The sequence below is a fragment of the Cnephaeus nilssonii genome (assembly GCF_951640355.1).
Source record: "Cnephaeus nilssonii genome assembly, chromosome: 19".
Taxonomy (NCBI): Eukaryota; Metazoa; Chordata; class Mammalia; order Chiroptera; family Vespertilionidae; genus Cnephaeus; species Cnephaeus nilssonii.
The window spans coordinates 321,005-344,688 of record NC_137090.1 but is presented as its reverse complement, the minus strand read 5'-3'; the positions used below and the strand labels follow the sequence as shown (position 1 = coordinate 344,688).

The 23,684-nt window shown below is 55.0% G+C and overlaps 2 protein-coding genes across 2 annotated transcripts; one reads left to right on the top strand and one right to left on the bottom strand.

The window, feature by feature from the left end:
- Positions 1-175: 175 nt before the first annotated feature.
- On the bottom strand, positions 176-20,762 carry RAB40B (RAB40B, member RAS oncogene family). The gene is made up of 6 exons (XM_079797295.1): positions 20,522-20,762; positions 8,521-8,581; positions 7,470-7,530; positions 6,618-6,695; positions 5,622-5,844; positions 176-4,694 (listed from the first exon to the last, which is right to left on the bottom strand). Exons 1-6 carry the CDS (start codon positions 20,682-20,684, stop codon positions 4,423-4,425), a joined length of 858 nt encoding a protein of 285 aa, XP_079653421.1. The 5' UTR covers positions 20,685-20,762; the 3' UTR covers positions 176-4,422.
- LOC307115389 (60S ribosome subunit biogenesis protein NIP7 homolog) lies at positions 20,683-22,268 on the top strand (the record flags this gene model as incomplete). The annotated part of the gene is made up of 2 exons (XM_079798603.1): positions 20,683-20,789; positions 21,809-22,268. The coding sequence occupies 2 exons, from the start codon at positions 20,683-20,685 to the stop codon at positions 22,266-22,268; spliced, it is 567 nt and encodes a 188-aa protein (XP_079654729.1).
- Between the last annotated feature and the right edge of the window lie 1,416 nt (positions 22,269-23,684).

Genomic DNA, 23,684 nt, shown 5'->3' with positions numbered 1-23,684 from the left:
ATTCGAAGCGGCAGCCGTGCCCCTCGCCCTCCTGCGCAGGCAAGGCCCAGATCCCCCCAGAAATCACACCCCCACCCCCACCCCCCGTAACCCCCTCGTCGGGAGAAAGACCGGAAAGGTGACTGCTGAGTGCCACGTCCTCACCTGACCCCCTTTCCTAGGAGCAGGGCCCGTTCTCACCCCTGGGGGGCACTCCAGGGTTTGAGCCGGGATGTTGGTACAGGCATTACGTTTCCATATTCAAGCCCTAATTTATTTTTGTAAGAAAAAACACCATCTACTGTTGCAGGCCACAGAAAGAAACGCTACACAGAATCCTGTCGGACACTCCTGGGGGCGTCCTTGTCGACTAGTATGATGGGGTTCTTAAAGAGTTAAAAGGAAAACAGGATGAAAGATAGTGTGTGCAAGGCCAGGGCGGTGTAGTCCGCAGTGAGAAGCCAGCACACTCCACCCACGCAGCAAACTCTCCAGACACCTCAGACAGCCCCCCCAGGCCCTTCCCAACACCCTGCTACGGACATGTCGCCCGCACGGGTTTATGAAGATGGGCTCTCCCTCGCTGCAGTGAGTCAGCCTTCCTGGTGATCCTGGCTGTGGCCCTGAGCCAGGAGGCCTGGGGCTGGGGCTGGAGCCACAGCAGCTGCTCTGGGGCAGGTGGGCTTCGGAGCGCTTCCTTTGTGCCTCAGTCTTTCTATCCACTGAGACTCCGAGGCCTCCCTGCCCAGGCCGCCTGGGTCATCGCCGTGAAAGGAGAGAGAAAGGAGTGGTAGCCTGCTCTTGAGTTCTACACTGAGGCAGGGGAGGGCAGCAGGATTAAAAGCCAAAACTTTGACCAGCCATTTAGAGAACATAAGTGTGTGAGAACTCAAAGATCTAAAGAAAGAAGGCACAGGCCGGCTGGCGTGGCTCGGTGGTTGAGCATCGACCTATGAACTGGGAGGTCACGGTTCGATTCCCAGTCAGGCCACATGCCCTAGTTGTGGGCTTGAGCCCCGGTGTGGGGCGTGCAGGAGGCAGCCGATCATGATCCTCTCTCATCATTGATGTTTCCATCTCTCTCTACCTCTCCCTTCCTCTCTGACATCAATAAAAATAAAAAATAAAAATGAAATAAAGCAAGAAGGAACAGACCATCAAAGCAGGAACACATGGAGCCAGACCCCCACCAGAGATTAGGCTGGTGGGAAGGAGGGTTGGAAGTGAGGAGGGAGGCAGGGCCAGCCCAGGACACAGCTTGGCCTCTGCTGCAGGGAGCGCTTGACCCTCACCAGGGCGGGGAACAGTGTCAGGCACCTGCCTGCTGCACAGAGAAGCTGCCGGAGGGACCCACCTGCCTCCTGCACCGCAGAGCATTCTGCAGCACAGCTGTCCGTTCTGAGACTTTGCTTGGCCTGTTTCGTCAACACCCTTCAATAGCTCAGCATCCCACCCCGCCCTAGCGGGTGTGGCTCAGCGGCTAGAGCCTTGGCCTGCGGACTGAAGGATCCCTGGTTCAATTCTGGTCAAGGGCACATGCCCAGGTAGTGGGCTCGATCTCCAGTAGGGGGCGTGCAGGAGGCAGCCGATCAATGATTCTCATCATTGATGTTTCTATCTCTCTCTCCCTTCCTCTCTGGCGTCAATAAAAATGTATTAAAAAAAAAAAAAAAAAAAAAAGCTCAGCATCCTGAGAACACCCCCTGTGGAGGCTGGGACCCGGGGAAGGGAAATGCCAAGAACACGCACGTTGTGAAGCGTGACCCGGGGACCCACCGCCGTCCTTGCCTGGAAGGGCTGAGGCCCCTCTGCCCAGTCCCCCAACACACGCAGCTTCGGTTTCCTCTCACGTTGACTCTGACGAAGCCGTCCTCCAGCAAACGGAAGCATCTCGGTCTCCGTCTTTTTGGCAAAACAAATATTACCACGGACTTTCCCCCCAGAGTCAGTGTTTGCCCAGAAGATGCCTCAATGCTGTGAGATCCTGGTCCAGGAGTTGATTCTGCACTGCAGCTGTTTCCACAGGGCGATGAAGGCATCGCTGTACCAACACGTTTGAATCTCCGCGCTTGAGAAGAGCATCACAAACATCCGGACGTAACTCGGCGCGTGTTTATAGTCTGGGTGGGTTTCGCCAGCAGCGAGGGCCCTGGGAGAGAATGACAAGGTTGGAGCACAGTTTGCTTCAAGGTTCAGTTTACATCTCAATTACCTTTTCTGCACATTTGCCACGGAGACACGCCCACGGCTACGTAGTGCATCCTGTGTTAGGGCTACTGTTGTTTCACACGGTGCCACTTGGGTTCGGAGGCACCTCCTCCTGGGACGTGTAACCTATTCCATGTTACGTGCGTGTCCTGGGGCTGCCGTGAGGAATTGCCACACAGCAGAACTTTGTCCTCTCACAACTCGGGAGGCCAGACTGAAATCCAGGTGCCGGCAGGGCCTGGCTCTCTCCGGGGGTGTAGGGGGAGTCCTGACTCCTCCAGCTCCTGGCGGCCACCTGGAGCCTGGTCTGCAGAGGGCTGAGGCCTTGGAACCGTGTGCTGTGAGAGAGCTCCTGTCACAGAGGCCACAGGAACCTGTCATAGTCCTAGGACACACGTGTCATCCTGAGGCGTCCTTCGATCGGAAAACAATAAGGAAATGGAAGGGGAAGAACGCTGTGTGTCCCAGTTTAACCTCAGGGCCAGGGGACCCACCCCCAGGAGCCGCCACCATCCGTGGGCCCCACACCTTCGCTCTCCTGTGGGGTCTTGAGAAGTGCGTTCTTCAAAGGGGAGAAGAGGGGGTCTTCATTCCGCTGGGACCCCTCCTGGCCCCTCCTAGTTGCAAACGAAGGGAAGAGAGGCCCCACCTCGGCTGCCCCAGCTTCCCGGCCAGCGTGTCAGCCCTTCCCTGTCTCCAGCCAATGCCCAGCAGCGTGTCCTCCCAGGCCAGCGGCTCCCTCAGGGCTGACCTGCTGCTGCCCACTTGCCTGCTCCCCTGTGGACATTGTCCTCGGCACGTCTGGCTCCCGACCTTCCGTGCCCGTCTCATTTCTCCTCTCTGGGCCTTGGTTTCCCCATCTCTGAATAAAGGTTGTTCCCAGTTCTAGGGCTCCTTAAACTTCTAAAAATCTGTCAACCACTTACAGAAACAAAGGACACCTCAACTCATGTTATTTTTTTAATCCTTCCTTCTAACCTCCCGCTGCCACACGGAGACAGCTCACAGGGACTGCCAGGAAGGAGAGACCCCGACGGGGTCTTTGCAAAGACGGCCCCGTTCTTTATGGCGCCATGACCGGAGGGCATCTCCCGGCATCTTCCCAGACGGGCGCCCTCAGTCCCAAGTGGCCCTTGAAGAATGTGGGCTGGAACTGCCCCGATCACAGGCCGTGTCCAAGGGGCCCGAGGAGGTCAAGCGGGTTGTTCGAGGGTCCGCGCCACGCAGAGGGCTCACGGTGGTTACACATGGATTTTCACCTGCGTGGGAGTCGGCGCCCTGAGGCCACATTGTTCAGGGGCCGACGGTGCTCCCCTCTTCCTGCCGCTACATTTCTTTTCAGGAAAAGGAATCTTTTTCAGCAGATGACGCAGTTCAGGAGCGGAGTCCTGTTGCCAACGCCCCATACCTGCACGGACGCTGTGAACTGGCGCCTGAACCAGGCGGTGAAGCAAGGAAGTAAAGGGCTGTAAATACAGCCAGACCCTGTCCCTTCCACTGTTCCCTCCCGCGCCTGTGCCCGCCTTTTCCCGCCGAGACGCTCGCCCACGCTCGCCTTGCCCACCCAACTCTGCTGTAGCTGCTCTGGGTTCGACACAACCAGAGGTATCTTTGGCATTTTCTTTTCTCTGCTTCATAACGTGTGGAACATTTTATACAAAAAAAAAATGTAGATGGACAGAAAAATATGCATATAAATCACTTATTAATCCCGAAACATAGTAAATAACATAGCAAAAACTTTATCAAACCCATTTTGTACAGAAGTGGGACGGATCTGTTTTCCATGACCCCAGATGCGTCCACAGCGTTTATAAATTAGTTAAAAAGGAGGTTTACAAAAAGGCCTCTCTCCTCGTGTCGACTCGACGTTCCCTGGCGCCGCTGTCAGGGTCCCCTGGACTTACACGCAGCACACGCACATCACCACTCTCATCAAGGCCGCTGTGCTAAGGGAACGTTGCACCGCATTTGTGGCATAAATAATATTCGAACTGCACGGTATTAAGAGGCAGGCAGAGTACCACTCTCCCCTTTATGAACACACGTCTAACACAAGAGCTTCATGCACATCCACGTGGAAACAACATCAAACCGTGGCGTGGGTTTTCATTGCCCGGAGCGCATGGTCACCGTGAGGGCTGGCCAGTGTTCCTTGGCCTGGCGTGGCCTCCCGGCTCCCGTGGGGCGGCCGGAGTCCCCCGGAGTCTGCAGTGGGTGCCCCGCTCCCGCCTCCTAGGAGACTTTGCAGCTGCTCCGGGCACAGCGCTGGGGTGGGCTCTGGGGCAGCCGCGCGGCCTTGCCTTTGCGCAGGCTGCTCCTCTTGTGCAGCGAGCCAGCGGTGACGGAGTAGGAGCGGCCGTGCATCATCCTGGCGTTCAGGCCGTTGGCCATGGAGAAGGACTTGAGGTGGCTCCTCAAGGCCAGGGGCAGCGGGAGCTTGTCCACCAGGTGCACGGGGGTGCAGGACACCACCGCCCGGCAGCACAGGTCCTGCAGGCTCAGCACTTGGGAAAGAAGAGAAACCGTGCTCAGGCGGTCCCTGCCGCCGACCTCGGGGCAGCCCGGCCCACCTACCCACCACCTTCCCCAGGCTGACGCTCCCCACGCACCCACGGGCAGCCTCTGGCAAGACTCGGAGAGAGCCATCTGCTTTCGTCACCCTAAACTCAGTTTGTCCCCCAAAACCCGAGAGGCCACCATCTCTCCCTCAGGTCTGAGACTCGGTGAGGGGGAGGGAGGGTGTCCCAGGAGGTCGCCCCAGGAATTGTAATATACATTCTACTGCCAGTTACATTCTTAAAAAGACCATGGCCCGGCCAGCGTGGCTCAGGGGTTGAGCATCAACCTATGAACCAGGAGGTCACGGTTTGATTCCCGGTCAGGGCACACGCCTGTGTTGTGGGCTCGATCCCCAGTGTGGGGCGTGCAGGAGGCAGCCCATCAGTGATTCTCTCTCATCACTGATGTTCCTATCTCTCTCTCCCTCTCCCTTCCTCTCTGACATCAATAAAAATATATGTATTTTTTAAAAAAGACCCTGCGCACTTCTATTTCTCAAGTTTCTCTCTTTATAAACGAAGTGGAAAGGGAATTATTCCCAACGTGATGAGCTCTTCCCAAAGCCATCCGCAGGAAGGTCGAAGGTCACGTGGAAGCCACAGTACTGCCCCAGGGGGTCCCTCTTCACAGGCTGGGGGTCCTGCTCAGGCACAACCCCCGCTCCGCGTGGACGCCTGCGGCCACCTTACGGTAAATGCGTCCGCCTCTGCCCACGGACAGATCTCAGCAGCCTCCTGCGCGGCCAGATGGAGCCGTCACCGTGATTTCCCTCTAAGTCAGCACAGCTATGCCCTGGGAATGGGAGTGGCGGCCCGAGGCAGGTCCTGGGAGGGTGACCAGCGCCCGGGGCTGTGGGACGGCTCAGTGCCTACCCTTGCTTGGCCGCCAGAGCCGGTCCATCCCGTGCCGTAGCAGCACGATCCTGGCCAGCTCGGTGAAGGACTCGGTGATGTTGAAGTTGCACAGAGGGCTGACCTCGAAGAAGGTGACGCCCAGGCGCTCGGCGTAGGCCTGGGCCTGCTCCGTGGGGACCTGCCGCTTGAAGGCCAGGTGCAGGCGGTTTCCCACCAGGATCTTCGGGACCCCGGGAGCGTGCTCAAGGGCGGAAGGAAGGCAAGGAAAGCGGGTTACTTGTGTGAGCTTTGCCGCTGGCACCGTAGGTGTACTGGGGTACTAGATGGCATGCCCCCCAAGTTTATGCGGACCCAGAACTTCAGAACGAGTTCGTATTTGGAAATGGGGTCTGTGAGGATGTGATTGGTTGAGATGAGGTCATTGGGGTGAGCTTAAGCCCAATCACCGGGGTCCTCATAAGCGGACACAGGGAAGGAGGCGGTGACCACGGATGGAGACAGGGAAGCAGCTCCAGGCCCAGGAGCGCCAGGGGCCGCCGCAGCCACAGCAGCGGGAGAGACAGGAAGGAGCCTCCTCAGGACTTTAGGAGGGAGCGTGGCCCTGCCCACGCCTTCATCTTGGACTTCTGGCTTCCAAACGTGAGAAAGTAAGTGTGTAGCTTTAAGCCACCTGGTTGAAGGTCATGTGTTAGAGCAGCAGCAGGAAACTAAGGCAGTGGGTGTGGTCTCCGCCACGCCATGTCCCCATGGGCAGTGGGGCTGGTCAGGGCGCCAGCAGGCAGCAGCCCGATCACTGCCCGTGACCCCACGAGACCACAGCAGGGCACCCCGTGGCACCTGACCACATGCAGGGCCCGGACGCTTGGGATTGCGGGTTCTCGCATCAGGGCGGGTCCTGTGCTGGGAGGTGACACCTCCCCCTGGGGCTGAAGCCTGGTGCCCTGGCCCACACGCCCGGCCCCAGCTCGACACCCTCGCGCCCACAGGGAGGGAGCGCTGGAGCTCCAAGCACACCTCATCGATCTCCTTAATCCAGCGGTTGATGCCGTCGAAGGACCAGCGGTTTGCGATGTCGTAGACCAGGATCACCCCCTGGGGAGAGGCACCGGCTGACCTCACCGCAGGCGCAGCTCCGGGCTGCACAACCACGTGAGGGCCACACAGTAACAGACTCACAACAGCCTACCACCCAGCGTGCTTGTTCTAACACGGGCTTGTTGGGATTTATCCATCAGATGTAGCAGTTATGTGATTATTCCCACTATTTCCCAAGCTCATTGCTAAGCCCTCAGACCTCAAGGTGAGCTGGAGACTAGAACTCGATGCCCCACGTCCACAAGCTGCTCCAGGGACACAGGCATGGGGAGCCCGGGCTCACCAGCCAGGAGGAGCAGAGCCCACCCACCGGGGTGCCCGGGTGCACACACACAGACACACACAGGACCATTAACACAGGTGCACACACATGCACATGAACAGCCATGCACACACAGGGACATTTACACCAACACAGGTATGCACATGTACAAACACACATGTGCGCACACACAGCTCTCCTGTATGCAGCGTGTGTACAAGCACACACATGCACAACACACATGCATGCAAACACAGGTGTGCAACATGAATACGCCTGTGCATGTATAGACAGCCTCACACGTGTGCATGAACACACACATGCATAGAACAATGCGCACAGGCACATGCGCACGTACAACCCTGGCGCCAACAAAGGCTTGTGAGCCACCAGACCCTCCACAGTCCGCGGTTAGACTCGGGCCTCGGTTCACACATAGAGCTCAACTGCCTACGTGTCCAGGAACGAGCATCCCACATGCCAGCGCGACCTCCCGCTCAGGGGGTTACCTGTGCGCCCCGCGAGTAGGAGCGGAATATGGTACAGAATCTCCCCTGCCCGGACGTGTCCCTGGAAGGAGAAGGTGTTGGGGACAGGTGAGACATTGCCGCTTCTTCCTGACCACGGGGCACCCAACGTGGGACCCTCATCAGCCGGTGGCCATGCCACGGAAAGTCCGAGACCCCCACGGACGGTCACCTCGTCCCCTGGGGGGACCTGGACATCGGAATGTCCTGGGCTTATGCTCTTTTCTGGTGGTCATTCTGTAAGTCAAACTAGAAAAATGAGTGACAGGTTTCAACACCCTAATTCTGACATTTAAACAAATCTAGTGTAAGCTTCAAAATGTTGTGGGATCTGGAGACAAAGCTGTGTTGTGAGGGATGTGAATCTCATGGTGGGGGGCGGGGAGGTTGAAGGATTTGGCGGGATCCCTTGGCTTCCACTAACTCTGAGTCAATCATGTAAAGTCGGACCCACATATGTGTGCTGGTGACCTTCCCCAGACTCAGGGAGAGAGGCAAGGCTGGGAGCAGCCAATCAGCCCCAGCAGAGCCTCGGGCGCTCAGGCCTTGCCCGAAGGCGGGGCAGCTAGAAGGTCTGTGGGCAAGAAGAGTGACCCTGAGGGACCACGTCCAGCTCTGCCCTGGGCCTGCAGGGCCATCATGGTTCCTGCCTCGGCCAGAACGTGTGGACAGTTCACCTGGCCTCCTGTGCCCCGCCGGGGTGGGGGCTCCCACGTGGGTGCCCAGGATGTGGGGGGTGGGACGTGGAGGAAGCCGAGGCCTGTTTAGATAGTACTGAGGGGGTGGACATTCAGAAGAAAACTTGGAGCCGCTGCTACTCGGCCTCTGAGCCCCGGGGAAGTTCGGGCCACAGATTCCTGGCAGACAGCGGGGCCCCCAAGGTCCAGGGCTAAAGCTTCAGGCCCAGATAACAGGGTCAGCCCCTCCTTCGGAGAGCCCAGGGCCAGGCGGGACGGGGAGAGGATCTTCCCCAGGTGCAGGCCGAGCTCTGAGGGCCGGGCCTGCTCAGGGCCCAGGCGGGCGCCAGACTCACCAGAGCTGCAGCTTCACCCGCCGCCCGTCCAGCAGGATGGTGGTGGTCTTGTAGTCGATGCCTGTGGAAGAGGGTGGGCGGCTTGAGTGGGAGCTGGCTGCAGTGTCCCCCAGTTATCCTCCTCCTCAGGACGTGGGGGACTCACTCTCACGCGGGGGAGACAGGACTCTCACCCTCTCTCCCTGCAGATGCACGGTGTTCAGGCGCGGGGCGGGGGGGGGGGGGGTGGCTGGACCCTGCTTGTGGGTCTCCCCGGATGGCTCGGCCCTCTCCCCCGCACCCCCCGCCCATCTGTGCCCCCTCCTCTCACGCAAGGGGCTAAACAGAGATGGTTCCCTCAAATTATCACACCGAGGATGTCACGTTATGGAGAATGTGAAAGCAGCTGGGAAACCCCACTACAGCTCTGTGAGCACCGATGTGTGTGCATGTGCGTGGAAGTCTCTGGGTCGCAGAATCTGGAAAGTTTTTACATAAAAAAGAACTTTCACTGTTTTCAAGTTTTCTTCAATGAGCATGTATTTCTTCTAAGATCAGAAGAAGAAGAAGAAGAAGAAGAAAAAACAATAATCATTTCCAAGAAGGAGAACTATTCCTCCCCATTCAGCCAGAAGCCAAGTTCCTGCTTCTCTGAGAACCCCTCCTGTGTGCAACAGAGTGAGTCTCCGAATCTGAGGACGAGAACACGCAGAGGTGGGCGACGAGGGCAGCGAAGAAAGGAGAAGCCTTTCCCCAAAGCAGGACCCGGCCGCTTAGCAAGCGCAGAGGCTGGTGGTGCTGGCCTTGCCTCGCCGATGGGCTCGGCACCAGCGCCCCAAAGCACTCACACCCGGAGGAGCGGCTTTGAAGACTCGGACATGATCCCACTTTGAACGTTTGCGCAAGTAAAGCTGCTGCCTTCTCCTTACACGTCTGGGGGCAAGTGCCGCAGGGAGGCAGCCAGAGAGGGGGAGAGAGGGCCTGGCCCTGCGGGGATCCTGCCGTGGGTGCAAGTCTCCTCCAAAATGCAACAGGAAAGACGGGGTCGTCTTCAAGGGCTTGACCTGTGCTCCCTGGAAAGATCTAGAATGTTAGACTAGCCCCCGCCCAAAGAGCCACGAGAAAAACAATATCCTGTTCATATACTACCCTTTGCCTCTTTGCACACAATATGCCACCATTGCCTAATCCTCACAGCTTCCAACTACACGGTAACATTTAGTCTAGTCCAGTGGTTGGCAAACTCATTAGTCAACAGAGCAGCAAACCACGGCTCGCGAGCCACATGCCGACCACTGCCCTAGGGTATTTTCCCACTGATTTTAGAGTGGAAGGGAGGGGGAGGAGGGGAAGAGGGAGGGGGGGGGAGAAAGGGAGGGAGAGAGAGAGAGAGAGAGAGAGAGAGAGAGAGAGAGATTGATGAGAGAGAAACACATCGATTGGTTACCTCCCCCAGGTATGTGCCCTTGACCTGAAGCCACCCTCCAGTGTATGGGTGATGCTCAACCACTGAGCCACACCAGCCAGGGCTAAGGTCTCCTGTCTGTAAAGCAGGTTGAGGGTAAGACGACGTGCCTTGTGGGGGTGACAAGAGATTCAGCTCCCCATTCTAGGGCACGGCACCCAGGTTGCTGAGGCTGAGCATGGATTTTGCAGAAAGTCTAGCTCAATAGCTTCAGATTCTGTGAAATTACTCTTTGGAGCAACTGACACCAAGGCCTTCCTCCCAGCCCCGGGGCTTGTATGGCATGAGACGCACACACGCACACACACACACACCACACACACACACACACACACACACACATACCCACACACACACACCACACACACATACACACACGTATGGCATGACACACACACACACACACACACTAGAATACACGACTGCATATGACACATAAATGGGATCTATATAGACATATATGGTATGAACATTAACTTTATATTTAGTCCATTAACTTTGAAGTCGCTAGAAAATTTATTTTGGGAAACATTCTGTTTCCCTTCGGAATGCTGGGCATTTTCCTCTGTCGACACGAAGCAATGAATGCACTTGGGAATCTGCGTTGAGTCTGGAGAAAACTGGGGCTGTGGGGTTCCTGCGTCCGGGCGGGGAGGGGACCCGCGCCCTCCAGGGCCCGCAGAGACGGTTCATTTTTCAGTTTTTGTCTTGGTTACTTTTTGTGGGGGTTCATCGTTGTCCCGCACTGCTTTGGTTACTTTTTGTGGGGGTTCATCGTTGTCCCGCACTGCTTTGGTTACTTTTTGTGGGGGTTCATCGTTGTCCCGCACTGCTTTGACTTAGAAAGTGCGCTCATGCACTTACTGTTTTAGGTCCCAAAGTTTTTTTAAAGAACTTTTCATAAATGTAAAAATTCATTGCTGATGGTCTTTTTGAGCACCTCTGAGTTTCTGAAACTACATTTGGTTTTTCTTTTCATCCACGTCGTGGATACACATGGCCTCCAGCATCCACTCGTTCTGGGACGTAGCATGGGAGACGGCAGGCCCCAAGCCCCGCTCCCCTGTCTGCACCCACCCGTGTGCCCCCCCGCCCCCATGCTAAGCCTTCCTCATTATTTCTCTTGCTCTCTGTCTCCAAATCTGTAAACAACAAGCTTGTATTCCGACTTCCTGACTTTTCCGTTTTAGACACTGACTGCCCACCCTGAAGGTGAGAATGTGTTCCGTTCACTGACACGCCAGCTGCCTCCATCTCTAACCTCTGTCTCCGTCTCTGTCTCTGTCTCTCTCACACACAGTATAATTATGCTGCAACGTTAGCCAGATCAATGTTCGGTTTTACATCAATGTGACCAAGTAAACCCCACCCACAGCTGCCCCGTGTGGGATATTGTGTTTGATTTTCCTTCATGTACAAACTTGTTTTCACGGGAGTTAAAAACAGCCTGTTTATTTGCTCAGTGTCCTCTGCATTTACCGCTACGTCTCCTCTCCGCACTCCCAGCCTTCCTGGGCATCTCGGCAAGCGTCTGTCCTGCTTCCCCTGCACTGGGAGCGGCTGTCCCGGCCCTCCCTTCTCTCCTGGTTCCCACGTCTCCCCCTCTTGGCGTATTCCTTCTCTGGTTTCCCCGAGAAGGGTGCGTGGAAGATAGCTTTTGCGTCTTTGGATGTCTGACGTGTCTTCAGTCTACCCAGGTACGTGCTCTTGTCCGCAAATCGAACCCTCAACCCTCTGTGCGTGGGACGATGCTATAACCCTAAACAGCGGCCGCAGGACCTGACATTCTTTTTTTTTCTTTATATATATATATATATATATATATATATATATATATATATATATATATTTATATGTATTTTATATATATATATTTTTTTTAATTGATTTTTTAGAGAGAGGAAGGGAGAGGGATAGAGAGCCAGAAACATCGATGAGAGAAACATCCATCAGCCGCCTCCTGCACACCTCCCACCGAGGATGTGCCCGCAACCAAGGCACATGCCCTTGACCGGAATCGAACCTGGGACCCTTCAGTCCGCAGGCCAACGCTCTATCCACTGAGCCACACCAGCCAGGGCAGGACCTGACATTCTTGAAAGGTGTCAGTGCCGGGATCAAAAAGTATAACTCACATCTCGGTCCTCAACTCATTCACCAGGAACTCTGTCCATCAGAAATAAACATACACAAAAGCTTCCAGAACAAAGCCTGTCAGAACGCTCGAGTGAGTCAGAATAAGGGACAAGAAGAGAAACAATTTTAGCCTTCTTTAAAAAAAAAAGGAAACCTCAAATGCCCAGCCGGTCAATACGCTTTTAGCTCCGCAGGAAGAATAAATAATTTAGGAATCTATTTCCACTCCTCCACCACCTGCTTCTTCTATTTTAGCGAGGCAGCGGCCACGGGGCACCGTCACTAGGGGGGTTTGATTACGGTGTAAATATGGGTTAAATGCCATTTACAAACGTATTTGTCTTTGAGAACCTGACTTTTGAGAAACGTATCTTTTTTATTTAAATGTTTCCATTGATTTTAGAGAGAGAGAAGGAGAGAGAGATTGAAACGTAGGTGAGAGAAACACCGACAGGTGGCCTCCTGCACGCTCCCTGACCAGGACTCGAACTGGTGACCTCTCGGCACATGGGTCACGCTCAGCCACGGAGCCACATGGGCCAGGCTGAGGAGTGTATCTGGTGCTGAGCTAAAGTATCCAATGGACGACTGGCGGTTCCCGGGGATGGGACGAGGGTAATGTTCCGGAATTAGAGAGTGGGGATTCATCGAGACTGAACGTGCTAGCCGCCACTGAATTGTTCCCTTTAAAATGGTTCCTTTGCTATCATGTAAATTTGACCTCAAAATATACATGTACATATGTCCTGCCCAGAAACTGACTCCGCCTGGCTTTTGGGATGGGAAGGGCACATGGGGGGAGGGGTGGGAGGGGTTGGAGGAGGAGGGAGGGCTGGAGGAGGGGCCGGGATAGGCTGGGAGCTTCAGCCAGGCCCAGCGCCTGCCCCTGCCCCTCGGGACCTGGGACGGGGATTTGACGCGTGTCCACCACATGGAAACCCACTCGCGGAGCAGCTACCCTGCTCTGCACAGACTCTGCCGTCTCCTTTCTGAAAAGGAGAGCGTGTTCCCTGCTTGTTTCTCCGTCCTGGTTTTTCTCAGAGACAGCAAAGCAGGGGGACCTGGTGCCTCCGTCTCCTCGTGGCCTGGCTGTATTTACGACGCGACCGCTGTAAACTAGCTCTTGCTTTTATTTTTAATCAAACAAAATGCCAGTCCTGTCACGAGTCACCGTATGATTCAAACTCATGAGCAGCCTCGGCTGAGTCACGTCTGGGGGCGGGGGATCCATTAATTATTAGCTGCGAGAGGTGGGAGCCCGGAGTGGCCTGAGCTCACTGTCGGCGGGAGGAGCCGTGGGTCAGGCCTGGATGGTTCTCCCCCAGCAGCTATGGGGAGTCTCCCAAGAGATGACCCTTCGCAGCGGTTCCAGGCCGGAAACCAGGGCATCCGTGGAAAGATCTAGAAGCCAGGCACAGAGTCTCAGGGCTGGAACCGCTGGGCGGTGACGCAGCCCCTGACCGTCTCCCTCCCGTCAGGTTCCAGAAGCGGGTCAGCCCCTCACTCCCACCCGGCAGAGTCTCGGAACACGAGTCACGTAAGTTCCCCATCACGAAGGCCCCCGTCTGCAGGGCTGCCTGACCCCAACGGGGCCTGGAGACTGGACTCTCAGCTGTGAGACACGTTCAAGACAGATCAAGACCTGGGACCAAGTCCACGTAAGGAAACGCACACCGCAAGGCCCAGTCCTCAGGGATGTCACGATCGTGATTACGGTTTGTGAGAGCAGAGCTCGCTGTCACAAAAACAACGCCGTCCGAAGAGCTACAGAAGCAGCTGCATGTTCTGTGCAGATCACAGACTAAAAGTGTAAATAACCTGCTTCCTCAGTGATAAACCGTCAAAAAGCTCTGGCCTTTAATCAAAGAATAAAAACAAAATAAGTTGGTTGTATGTACATATATGTAGTTATACATAGATATGCATGCATATATACGTATATGTATACTACATGTGTAAAGTATATTATATCTAAGCATAAAACACATTTCGAGCCCAGCTGGTGTGGCTCAGTGGTTGAGCATCGACCTATGAACCAGGAGGTCACGGTTCGATTCCCAGTGAGGGCACATGCCCGGGCTGCAGGCTCAATCCCCAGTGGGGGGCGTGAAAGAGGCAGCTGATCCATTGTTCTCTCTCATCTTTGATGTTTCTCTCTCTCACTCCCTCTCCCTTCCTCTCTGAAACCATTAAAACATCTTAAATAAAGAATCTCTTCCAGCCGAAACCGGTTTGGCTCAGTGGATAGAGCGTCGGTCTGCGGACTGAAGGGTCCCGGGTTCGATTCCGGTCAAGGGCATGTACCTTGGTTGCGGGCACGTCCCCAGTGGGGGATGTGCAAGAGGCAGCTGGTCGATGTTTCTCTCTCATCGACGTTTCTAACTCTCTATCTCTCTCCCTTCCTCTCTGTAAAAAATCAATAAAATATATTTAAAAAAAAAAGAAAAAGAATCTCTTCCACTGTAGCGTGTGTGCCTGACGTCAGCTGGTCAGCCCGCGGCCCCCTGGGTGCCAACCCAGCCTCCCCCCGACCCAGCCACATTCTCACGTCACAAGATGAAGGAAACGCAGAACCACGGGGAGGAACCACCAAACTGCAAGGCACGGTGGGGCCCTGGGAAAGGAGTTGCTGGCAGAGGAGGAGGTGGCTCAGAGGACAGCGACAGCCGACTTACCGCCAGGTCCTTAAAGCGGGGCGAACGGCACCCCTGGAATGGAAGAGGTGCCTGTTTACAAACACAGGGGCACTGGCCCACTTCAAAAACCCCAAAGCGTAGCCTCTTGGGCACAAAGGGCACACAGGCCGTGCAGGGCCCAGCAGCTGACCGCGACCGAGATGCTGGCGGCATTTTTGCGGGCAGTGCAGACGTGGGACCAGCTTGGGAGACAGCGGAGTTCCCGCGGCGACGTGTGGGTGGACAGGATGGAGGAGGCGCCCTGGGTCCAGCGAGAATTTGGTCAGGCCTCCAGGAAGGGCCAGACAAGCTGAGTGGGGCCCACTCCAAAGGTCAAGCCGATGTGGGAGCCGTCACATCAGGACCGCCTTTGACATGGTTTGCTTGTGGATCTGATAAAATCTAAATCTCTGACTTTTTTAGAGATAGATTTTTATTTATTTCAGAGAGGAAGGGCGAGGGAGAGAGAGAATCACTCATCGGCTGCCTCCTGCACGCCCCACACTGGGGATCAAGCCTGCCACCAGGGCACGTGCCCTAAACCGTGGATTGAACCGTGACTTCCTGGTTCATTGGGCGATGCTCAACCACTGAGCCACAGCCCCTTGGGCACTGCGGGCTCTTCCCAGTTTTTGCTTCTACACAATTCATTCTTTGTAGCCAGTTAAGCTGAAGAAGCCTGGGGAGAGCCCTGACCGGTGTGGCTCAGTGGATAGAGCATCGGCCTGCGGACTCAAGGGTCCCAGGTTCGATTCCGGTCAAGGGCATGTACCTTGGTTGCGGGCACATCCCCAGTAGGGGGTGTGCAGGAGGCAGCTGATCGATGTTTCTCTCTCATCGATGTTTCTAACTCTTTCTCCCTCTCCCTTCCTCTCTGTAAAAAATCAATAATATATATATATTTTTAAAAAGAAGCCTGGAGAGAGAATTCCAAACAAAGGTTCCCCACCTGCCAAAAAAGTGAAGTGGCCGCAGGTGCTCTGGGTGATAAGCCCCTGCTGCTTCTCTCCACCTGAACAGCCAGGCTGGTGAGGGGTGAGCAGGTGTAGACGGTAGAACCACCCGGCTCAGCCATGTCCACTCCGCAGCCACCACGGTGCCCGGTGCCAGCAACAGAGGACACAGAGCATGGTGGGTGGACGCCCAGCCCAGGAGCTGACCACTTCCCTGGAGAAACCTGGGCTGCCAGCTCTGAGCCTCCCCCTGCCCAGCACCTGAAATCAGGTTCGTCCTGGGTTGGGGACTCCAGGGATTAGGGGGCAGACCAAAGGGGTGGTCACCCTGCAGGGAGGAGACCCCACAGGACAGAGGGGAGAGAGACTTTTAAAGAGAAACCCGAAAGGCATTTAAAGAGAAAAGCTGATACCAATGCAATATTATTATTTTCAAATACATAGACAAATGTATGACTTAATTTTTAAAAGCCCAATGCATTAAACATGGCCCTGCCGTGGGTAGAGAGTAGAAGGCCATCGACCGCCTCTTCTTTAAGGAATTACATCGCAAAGAAAAGGGTACGATATGATGCAACTCTCAGGCCAAACTTGAAGCGATGACTTGAAAAAGTCGAGATTTAAATCTTCAAGTGGTTGCCAAGGGAAACCGACAGCGTAGCCATAAAACTGGCAAATGCACCACTGTCTGCAGCATCGCAGAGGCGGCGGGGAGGGTGCCTGCATCTCCTGGTGGAGGTTTGTCGAAGGCAAAGAGAAAGGACAAGAACCTGAAACCGAGGTCACTTTCAGGAGAGACGTTTCAATGCTCCTCGGCGGGGAAAGCCACCTCTCTGAGCCTCTTCTGAACCAGAGGGGCCACAGGGGGTGTGATCAGGAGTAGGGCCCAGAGCCAGCCACCCTGTCCCGCTCGGCTCTTACATGTATGCTGTGTGATCTTGAGGGAGTTACTCACCCTCTCTGGGCCTACGAATGTAACCTGTCTCAGGAGATGATGCTTCTACACTATCGATAAGGGTGAGGTATTATTATAGAAACTGAGAAAGAAAGATGGGATTTTCCTGCTGGGAAAAGAAGCTGAAGAAATAGCTAGGAGAAAGCAGTGAGAGAAAACAGAGTCTCATGCTAGGGGGGAAAAAAATTGGGAATCAAGAGGTTGTAGCATTTAGTGTCAGAGTTTTAAAAACTGAAGATGGAGGCAGAGTCAGTGTCAGAGTGATGTGAAGTGAGAAAGACTCACCCAGCCATTGCTGGCTTTGGAGGAGGAAGAAGGGGCCGTAAGACAAGGAGTGCAGGCTGATTCCAGAAGCTGGAAAAGGCACCCCCAGCGCTGCCCACACCTGGATGTTAGCCCCGCGAGGCTGTGTTGATTCCTGACCCCTAGGATTGTAAGATAATAAAATGATGTTGTTTTAAGCCACTACGTGGGTGAGAAGTTGCCCAGCAGCAACAGGAAACTAATACTAGGTGTACCGGTTAAGAACGCGGGGTTTTTTCAATGGATGGAGTTACACATATGTTGATATACATGCGATTTGATATGTATGCTATTTTGTTGTGTTGCTCCTTCAGATGGCCACTTGTTCAGAAATTCAGGAAGAAAAGGCAAATCGCCCACATGGGGGGAAAAATCAGCTGACCTCAGGCTTCACCACAGCACATCCAATGCCAGGGAGGTAGTGGGGCAATAGTCACGAAGTGTTGAGGGGAAAAAGATATAACCTAAGAATGTTATACCCAGCCAAGCTATCCTTCAAAGATAAGGACAATGGACTAGACATTCTCAAATGTGAAAATGTTCGGGAAATAGTCATGAGCCCTCCCTGGAAAATGACAGGAAAAGAAATCTAGCTAATTAGAGGGAGAGCCAAGTAAAGAACTCACTGACACAGAGTGGAAGCAGGACTGGTGGTGAGCACTGAGTCCTTACCTGGTGAGTTATCACCAAGCAATTATGGTCATTGTAGCAACAACACAACTGAGTGTTATAAACCTGGGCAATGTGAAAACAACAACGAAGGCTACAAAACTTGGGTGTGGGGTGTGCGGAGGGAGCGGAGATGCGAAGTTGAAAATGCCTTTGAATGTCGGAAGCACCCATCGTTTTGAAGTAAAACCTGTCTTTAAAAAAAAGATTCCTACTTTTCACAATTTTTCATCACCTCTTTTCTGAATCCTAGAAGAATCTTTCAGTAAATCAAAAACTCACAAGGGGCACATCTAGGACAAGGAAAAAACTGTGGAAGAAAGCACTGTGTTTAGAAGTCCTGGGTTGGTCCCCTAACAAAGAGAAAGGGACGCACCAGAAGCTTAGTCAAGCCCTTGTTCAGGCCTATCAGGAGCTCATGTTTGCCCCACACCATCACCGACCGCACAATTCAAAGCACCCCACGCTCGGGCCCTCAAACACACACAGCTGTAAGAGCGCCATGCCTTAGCTGTTGAATGTGTTACTCCTTCTCCTCCACTGCGGCTCCTCCATTCACCCGCGGAGCCCTGAGGGCCCAGCTGTGGAGCAAACCGCCTCTGCCCTCCTGGAACTTAAACTTGGGGCTGCCCAGTCCAGCAGACCTCGGCCACCTGTGTCTGCCACTAGCCACGTGTCCCTGCTGGGCTGGAGATGTGGCTAATGCAAACTTTCAATTGCATTCCATTTTAACTACTTTAAATTTACTTACTTATGTTTGTATTGATTTCAGAGAGGGAGAGAGAGAGAAACATCAATGATGAGAGAATCATGGGTTGGCTGCCTCCTGCACGCCTCCTCCTGGGGATCAAGCCCACAACCCAAGCATATGCCCTTGACCGGAATCGAACACTGGGACCCTTCCGTCCGAAGGCCGACGCTCTATCCACCCAGCCAAACTGGCTAGGACTTAACTACTTTAAATGTAACTACTGCTAAATTTAAAAAGCCCTGTGCAGCTAATGGCGTCATCTCGGACAACACTGTTCTAGAATCTATCGGAATCTGCATGGGACCTCCAGGTGGTCCTCTGTCCATTGCAATTTGAGGATGAGTCCAGGTTCTCCTCGTCGGCTCATGCCCATCGTCCCAAACTCTCCCGGCTCTATCTCCACACCCTCCTCCCGGCCACTCTCCCTAAGATGACCCCGTGTTCTGTTATTCCCTTGCTCAGGAGCCCAATGCTCCCTCCTGCCCACTCCTTTTTAATATATATTTGTATTGATTTCAGAGAGGAAGGGAGCAGGAGAGAGAGATAGAAACATCAAGGATGAGAGAGAATCATGGATTGGCTGCCTCTTGCACACCCCACACTGGGGATGGAGCCCGCAACCAGAGCATCAAACCGAGATCAGGCTCACGGTCGATGCTCAACCACCAAGCCACGCGGGCAGGGCCCAGCTTTCCCTCTTTCCCTCCCCTGACCCCCATGTAGCCCACCCGGGTCCTACCACGACTGCTGCCCTTCAGGGATGCCCTGCACCCGCTCCTGAAGCAGAGGCAAATGCTCTCCCTCTTCCCGCCTCAAATCCTGTTTATCTCCTGGTGAATCCTCCCCCCACCCCACCCCACGCTGTGCAAACTACTCCTTTGCACGGTCTTCCCGGTTCTATCCTCCCTGGAGAGGTGGCAAGCACACCCAGGCTAGCCTCCACCCCTGGGAGCACCCTGCCGGTGGCTAGATGGGATGCTGCCCAGTTCATGGACCTCTTATTAAAGCCAAATAGATCTTCATGGTAAAAAGGAAAAGACTCCGCTCCCTGGGCGAACCGGACTGCAAGCCCAGAGCACAAGAGTGAGTGGCAGAGGGGCAGGGTCTGTGCTCAGGTGTGGCTCCCACCCTGAGAGGATGCTCAAAGGTGACCAAGCACAGGCTTCCTTCCGCCGCCACTCAGTCTGCACAGCGGTTGGTGAAGGGCACAGACCCCGACTCCCCCACTCTCCTGGCTCAAGTTTCTGCCCACCGCACTTTCCCCTCCTCTCCCCCCGCCCTTCTTTCCCTCCTAAGGTCCACCCCCTCTTGGGGTTGCGGCTGTCAACCCTCAAACCGTGGGGGAACCCCTTGTCCTGGAGCTCCGGGACCACGGGCCTCCCCTCCATCGGGACCCCACGCTCTTGCACTTTCTCCGCCCCAGACCGCACTCTCCAGGGTCACTTAGGTTCCTTGCCCCCCCAGGCCTGTCCGCCTGGACCAGGAGCCCCCGGTTCACGCCGGGAACCCTGGAGAAGCCCCCAGACTAGGCCTCTTGCGTCTTCTCTCGCTCCTCTTCCATCCGACCCACGCGCAGAGCAGCCACCTGGGAGCCTAAGCCGCTCCCCTTGGATCCCACGCTCCCATCCGCTCCCGTCTCCACACCCCACGCATTCTTTCCAAATGCGTCGCGCGCACGTGGGCCTCCCTGTGGGGGGCCCTCCAAATCCCCACGCTCTCCTCCGCCTCGCAGTCACCCCCGAGTCGGGAGGACCTCCCGCGGCCTGACCAGCCGCTCGCTCCCTCCAGGCGAGAGGACGGAAGATGCGCATCTGCGTCCGCCCCAGGCTCCCCACGAGCCGCCTGGGTCCCCCACGTGCGGGACGGGGGTGCTGCCGGAGCCGCCCGCGAAGTGTGGGCCCGATTCAGGCAGAGACAGGCCGGTCCCGAGCCCCACGCTCCGCGCACCCAGCTCCGCTCCTCCCCGACCCTCGGTGCGCTCCCTCCCGGCCCGGCCCGGCCCAACTCCTCCCCCATCCCCAGCCCCGCTCCCCCGCTGCCTTCCTGGCGCTTCCTCCCAGGCTCCCGCCCGCCTTGCACCCCCCTGGCCCCGCTCTTCCCCCGCCCCGCGCTCACCCGCCGGGTGGCCGTAGGGGGACTCGGCCGCGCCGTCCTGCAGGCTCGCCAGGATCTCGCCCTTGCCCACGTCGCTGTCGCCCACCAGCAGGAACTTGAGCAGAAAGTCGTAGGCGCGGACCGGGCTCCCCAGGACGCTCATGGTGCCGGCGCCCGCGCCCATGCCCGGCCCGCGGGACGGCGCAGAGGAGGCGGCGGGGCACACAGGCGCCGCGCAAACCCGCAGTCGGCGGAACGCTGGGCTCCGTGCCCCCCACCGCCTGACAGTGTGCGGCCCCGCCCCGCCCTGCCATTGGCCGGCCGTAGTTGCTAAGGTAGCTGCGCGCGCTCATTGGCTACCTTGCCCGTCCATCTTGCTGCGGTCTCCGCCTCCAGACCGACGCCCACAACAGCCGCAGCCAATGGTGGACGGGAGGCGGGGCCATGGGGGTCCAGGGACGGGGTGGGGCGGAGCCAGAAGTGACAGGGGGCGGGGACGCTGATCCGGCAGCCAATGCGGGGCGGGATGAGCAGGGGGCGGGCCGGGCGTTTACTGTGCCGCGTGGGCCGGCACCCGGTGCGGTGGAGCGATTCTGTACACCGACCCTAGGCCGGGGCGCCAAGGCCAAGTCTCCTGGCGCCAGGGGTCCCTGTCCGGGACGAGCTCGCGGTGTTCCCCCACGGCTGCTCAGGCCTCTTCCTTGTCCCAGAGCGACGCAAAGTCCGTGGGTGCACGTACCTGTGAGTGCTCGTGCGCCTGGGTACGTGGGCACGTGTCTGTGCAGGTGCTGGAGGAGAGGACAAGGGGGGACCCTCCAGCTCCGGGCTCCCCTCCCGGTCTAGGGAGCCACGGTCTTCAGGCCTGGGCGTGCCTTCAGCTCTGGAGGGCTCACCAGGTAGGGGGTCGTTTGTCTCAATGAAATCTTCGTGCGAATGCCCACCCACTTTCTCTTCCGTAGCATCACATTTTCTTTCCCTATTGGGTCAAAATACGCCAAGAATCATTTGACTTTTAAATATGTATATATTTTTATTGATTTGAGAGGAAGGGAGGAGCGAGAGATAGAAACATCAATGGTGAGAATCATTGATTGGCTGCCTCCTGCGCGCCCTCTACTGGGGAGCAACCGGGCATGTGCCCTGACCAGGAATCAAACCCGGGACCCTTCAGTCTGCAGGCCTAAGCTCTATCCACTGAGTGAAACTGGCTAGGGCTGATTTTTTTTTTTTTTTTTTTTTTTTAAGAATCATTTGAGGGGCCGGACCCGTCCATTCCGACGCGGCCTCCAGTCCTCCTTTTGCCCACAGCACTGGGGAGAGCTTTCAGCTGCTGAAGGGCACCTACTGTTTCAGGCAGCACTACGTGAGTGAGAAGATCTTGAAGTTGGCCGCCAACATCTCTGGTGACAAGCGGGTGTTGCTGGGGTCCTGCTTCGGAAAATTCACTAAGACCCACAAATTCCGGCTGCACATCACAGCTCTGGATTACCTTGCACCCTATGCCCAGTACCAAGTGTGTTTAAAGCCTGGAGCAGAGCAGTCCTTCCTGAATGGGAATCACGTGTTAAAATCTGGACTGTGTCGTATCACTGAAAACCCATCTCAGTACCCGGGAGTGGTGGTGTACTCCATGGCAGACATCCCTGTGGGTTTTGGGGTGGCAGCAACGTCTACACAAGACTGCAGGAAAGTAGACCCCGTGGTGATTGTGGTATTTCATCAAGTAGACATTGCGGAATATGTGCGACATGCAGAGACATTGACTTAAAACAAAATCATCGCAAGGACTTACGGCGGTGTGGAAGGCCTGGCTTTGTTTCCTGTGTCTGAGTGGGCTCCATCATGTTGAATTTGGTCAACCACTGTGATGTCTCCAGGGCCTTCTTAGCTTAACACGGACAAATGCAGGCTGGATTCTTATTAAGCAGAAATGGGTCAAAAATGGCGTTTCAGGTGTTTGTGGTTGCTACTAAATAGAATATCGTGTTTTATATTTTAATCAGAGGGCTTCTTATTTTCAGTAAAAGATTCTAAATCATTGGAATCGAGGACAAAAATCGCTTATTGTTATCTGTGATGACACTGTTTTCCAAACTCATGGTAAGAACATAACAGGTTTTCTTATTTATTTATTAATACTAGAGAGGTAGATATTGCTGTATGAGAATAGTTGGCCATGTCTGGGATTTTGGAAATGAAACTAGGATAAAATACTAAGAGCAATTTATTCTGCTAGTTTTCCTTATGATGGGTGCTGTGTGGTGTGGGAGAAAACTTGGATCCTAAACCTAGTTCTAATGCCTACCAGCTCTGTGATGCTTTAGATGAGTCATTAAACTTCAATGAGCTTCATTTTCTTCTGTTTCAAAAGACAGCTTTAACCACCTACCTAGGAATGGTTTTCAGAATTTGAAATCATGATTGTAAAGTACCTAGCACAGTGCCTGGCAAATGACAGGTGCTGAATAAGTGGTAAGAATTGTTTTTATGTTGCATATACTGGGTGTTTCTGCTACTAAAAGTAGGATCTAATGAGTATAACGTGATTATATCATTTTGGTTTTTCCAAGCTGTTTCCTGAATCTTTTTCCTGGATGGTGATTTCAGGTTGAATGTAATTTTCATCACCTTGGTTTCCTAAAACATTTCCCTTATGAACCTTTACTTACCTTACTGGACTGGACAACAAGCACTATTCAGAAACCTTGAAATAATTTACCTCCTTCATTCTTCCCCAATCGTCCTGAAATCATTTTTAGAATTAAAGTATTTTAAAAAATGAAAGTTAAAAAAAAAAAGAATCATTTGATTTGAGAACGGTGACATGTATGGGCTCTTTTTATTTTACTTGCCGGTGGTGGTTGTGGTTCATCAGCCCTGTGGGAGGATGACGGGATGGGGAGCACTCAAGCGCCCAGGGAGGAGAGGGTGGGTGGGTGAGGTCAGAGCACCCACTGAGGGCTGTGTCTTTTCGGGGCTCACACCCACCTTGCTGTAGATTGGGGACATCTGCAGCCACTTACATTTTCATAACTATCGAGACTGCCTCAGACACCTGGGCTCAGTCCCGCTGGGGACCTGAAGTGGGGGGGGGGGGTGATGTGAAGGACATACTGGATTTCCCCACCCAAGGAGTACACCAGGAACCGAGGTCTGCCCACCCCGGAATGCTCCACTGCTGTCC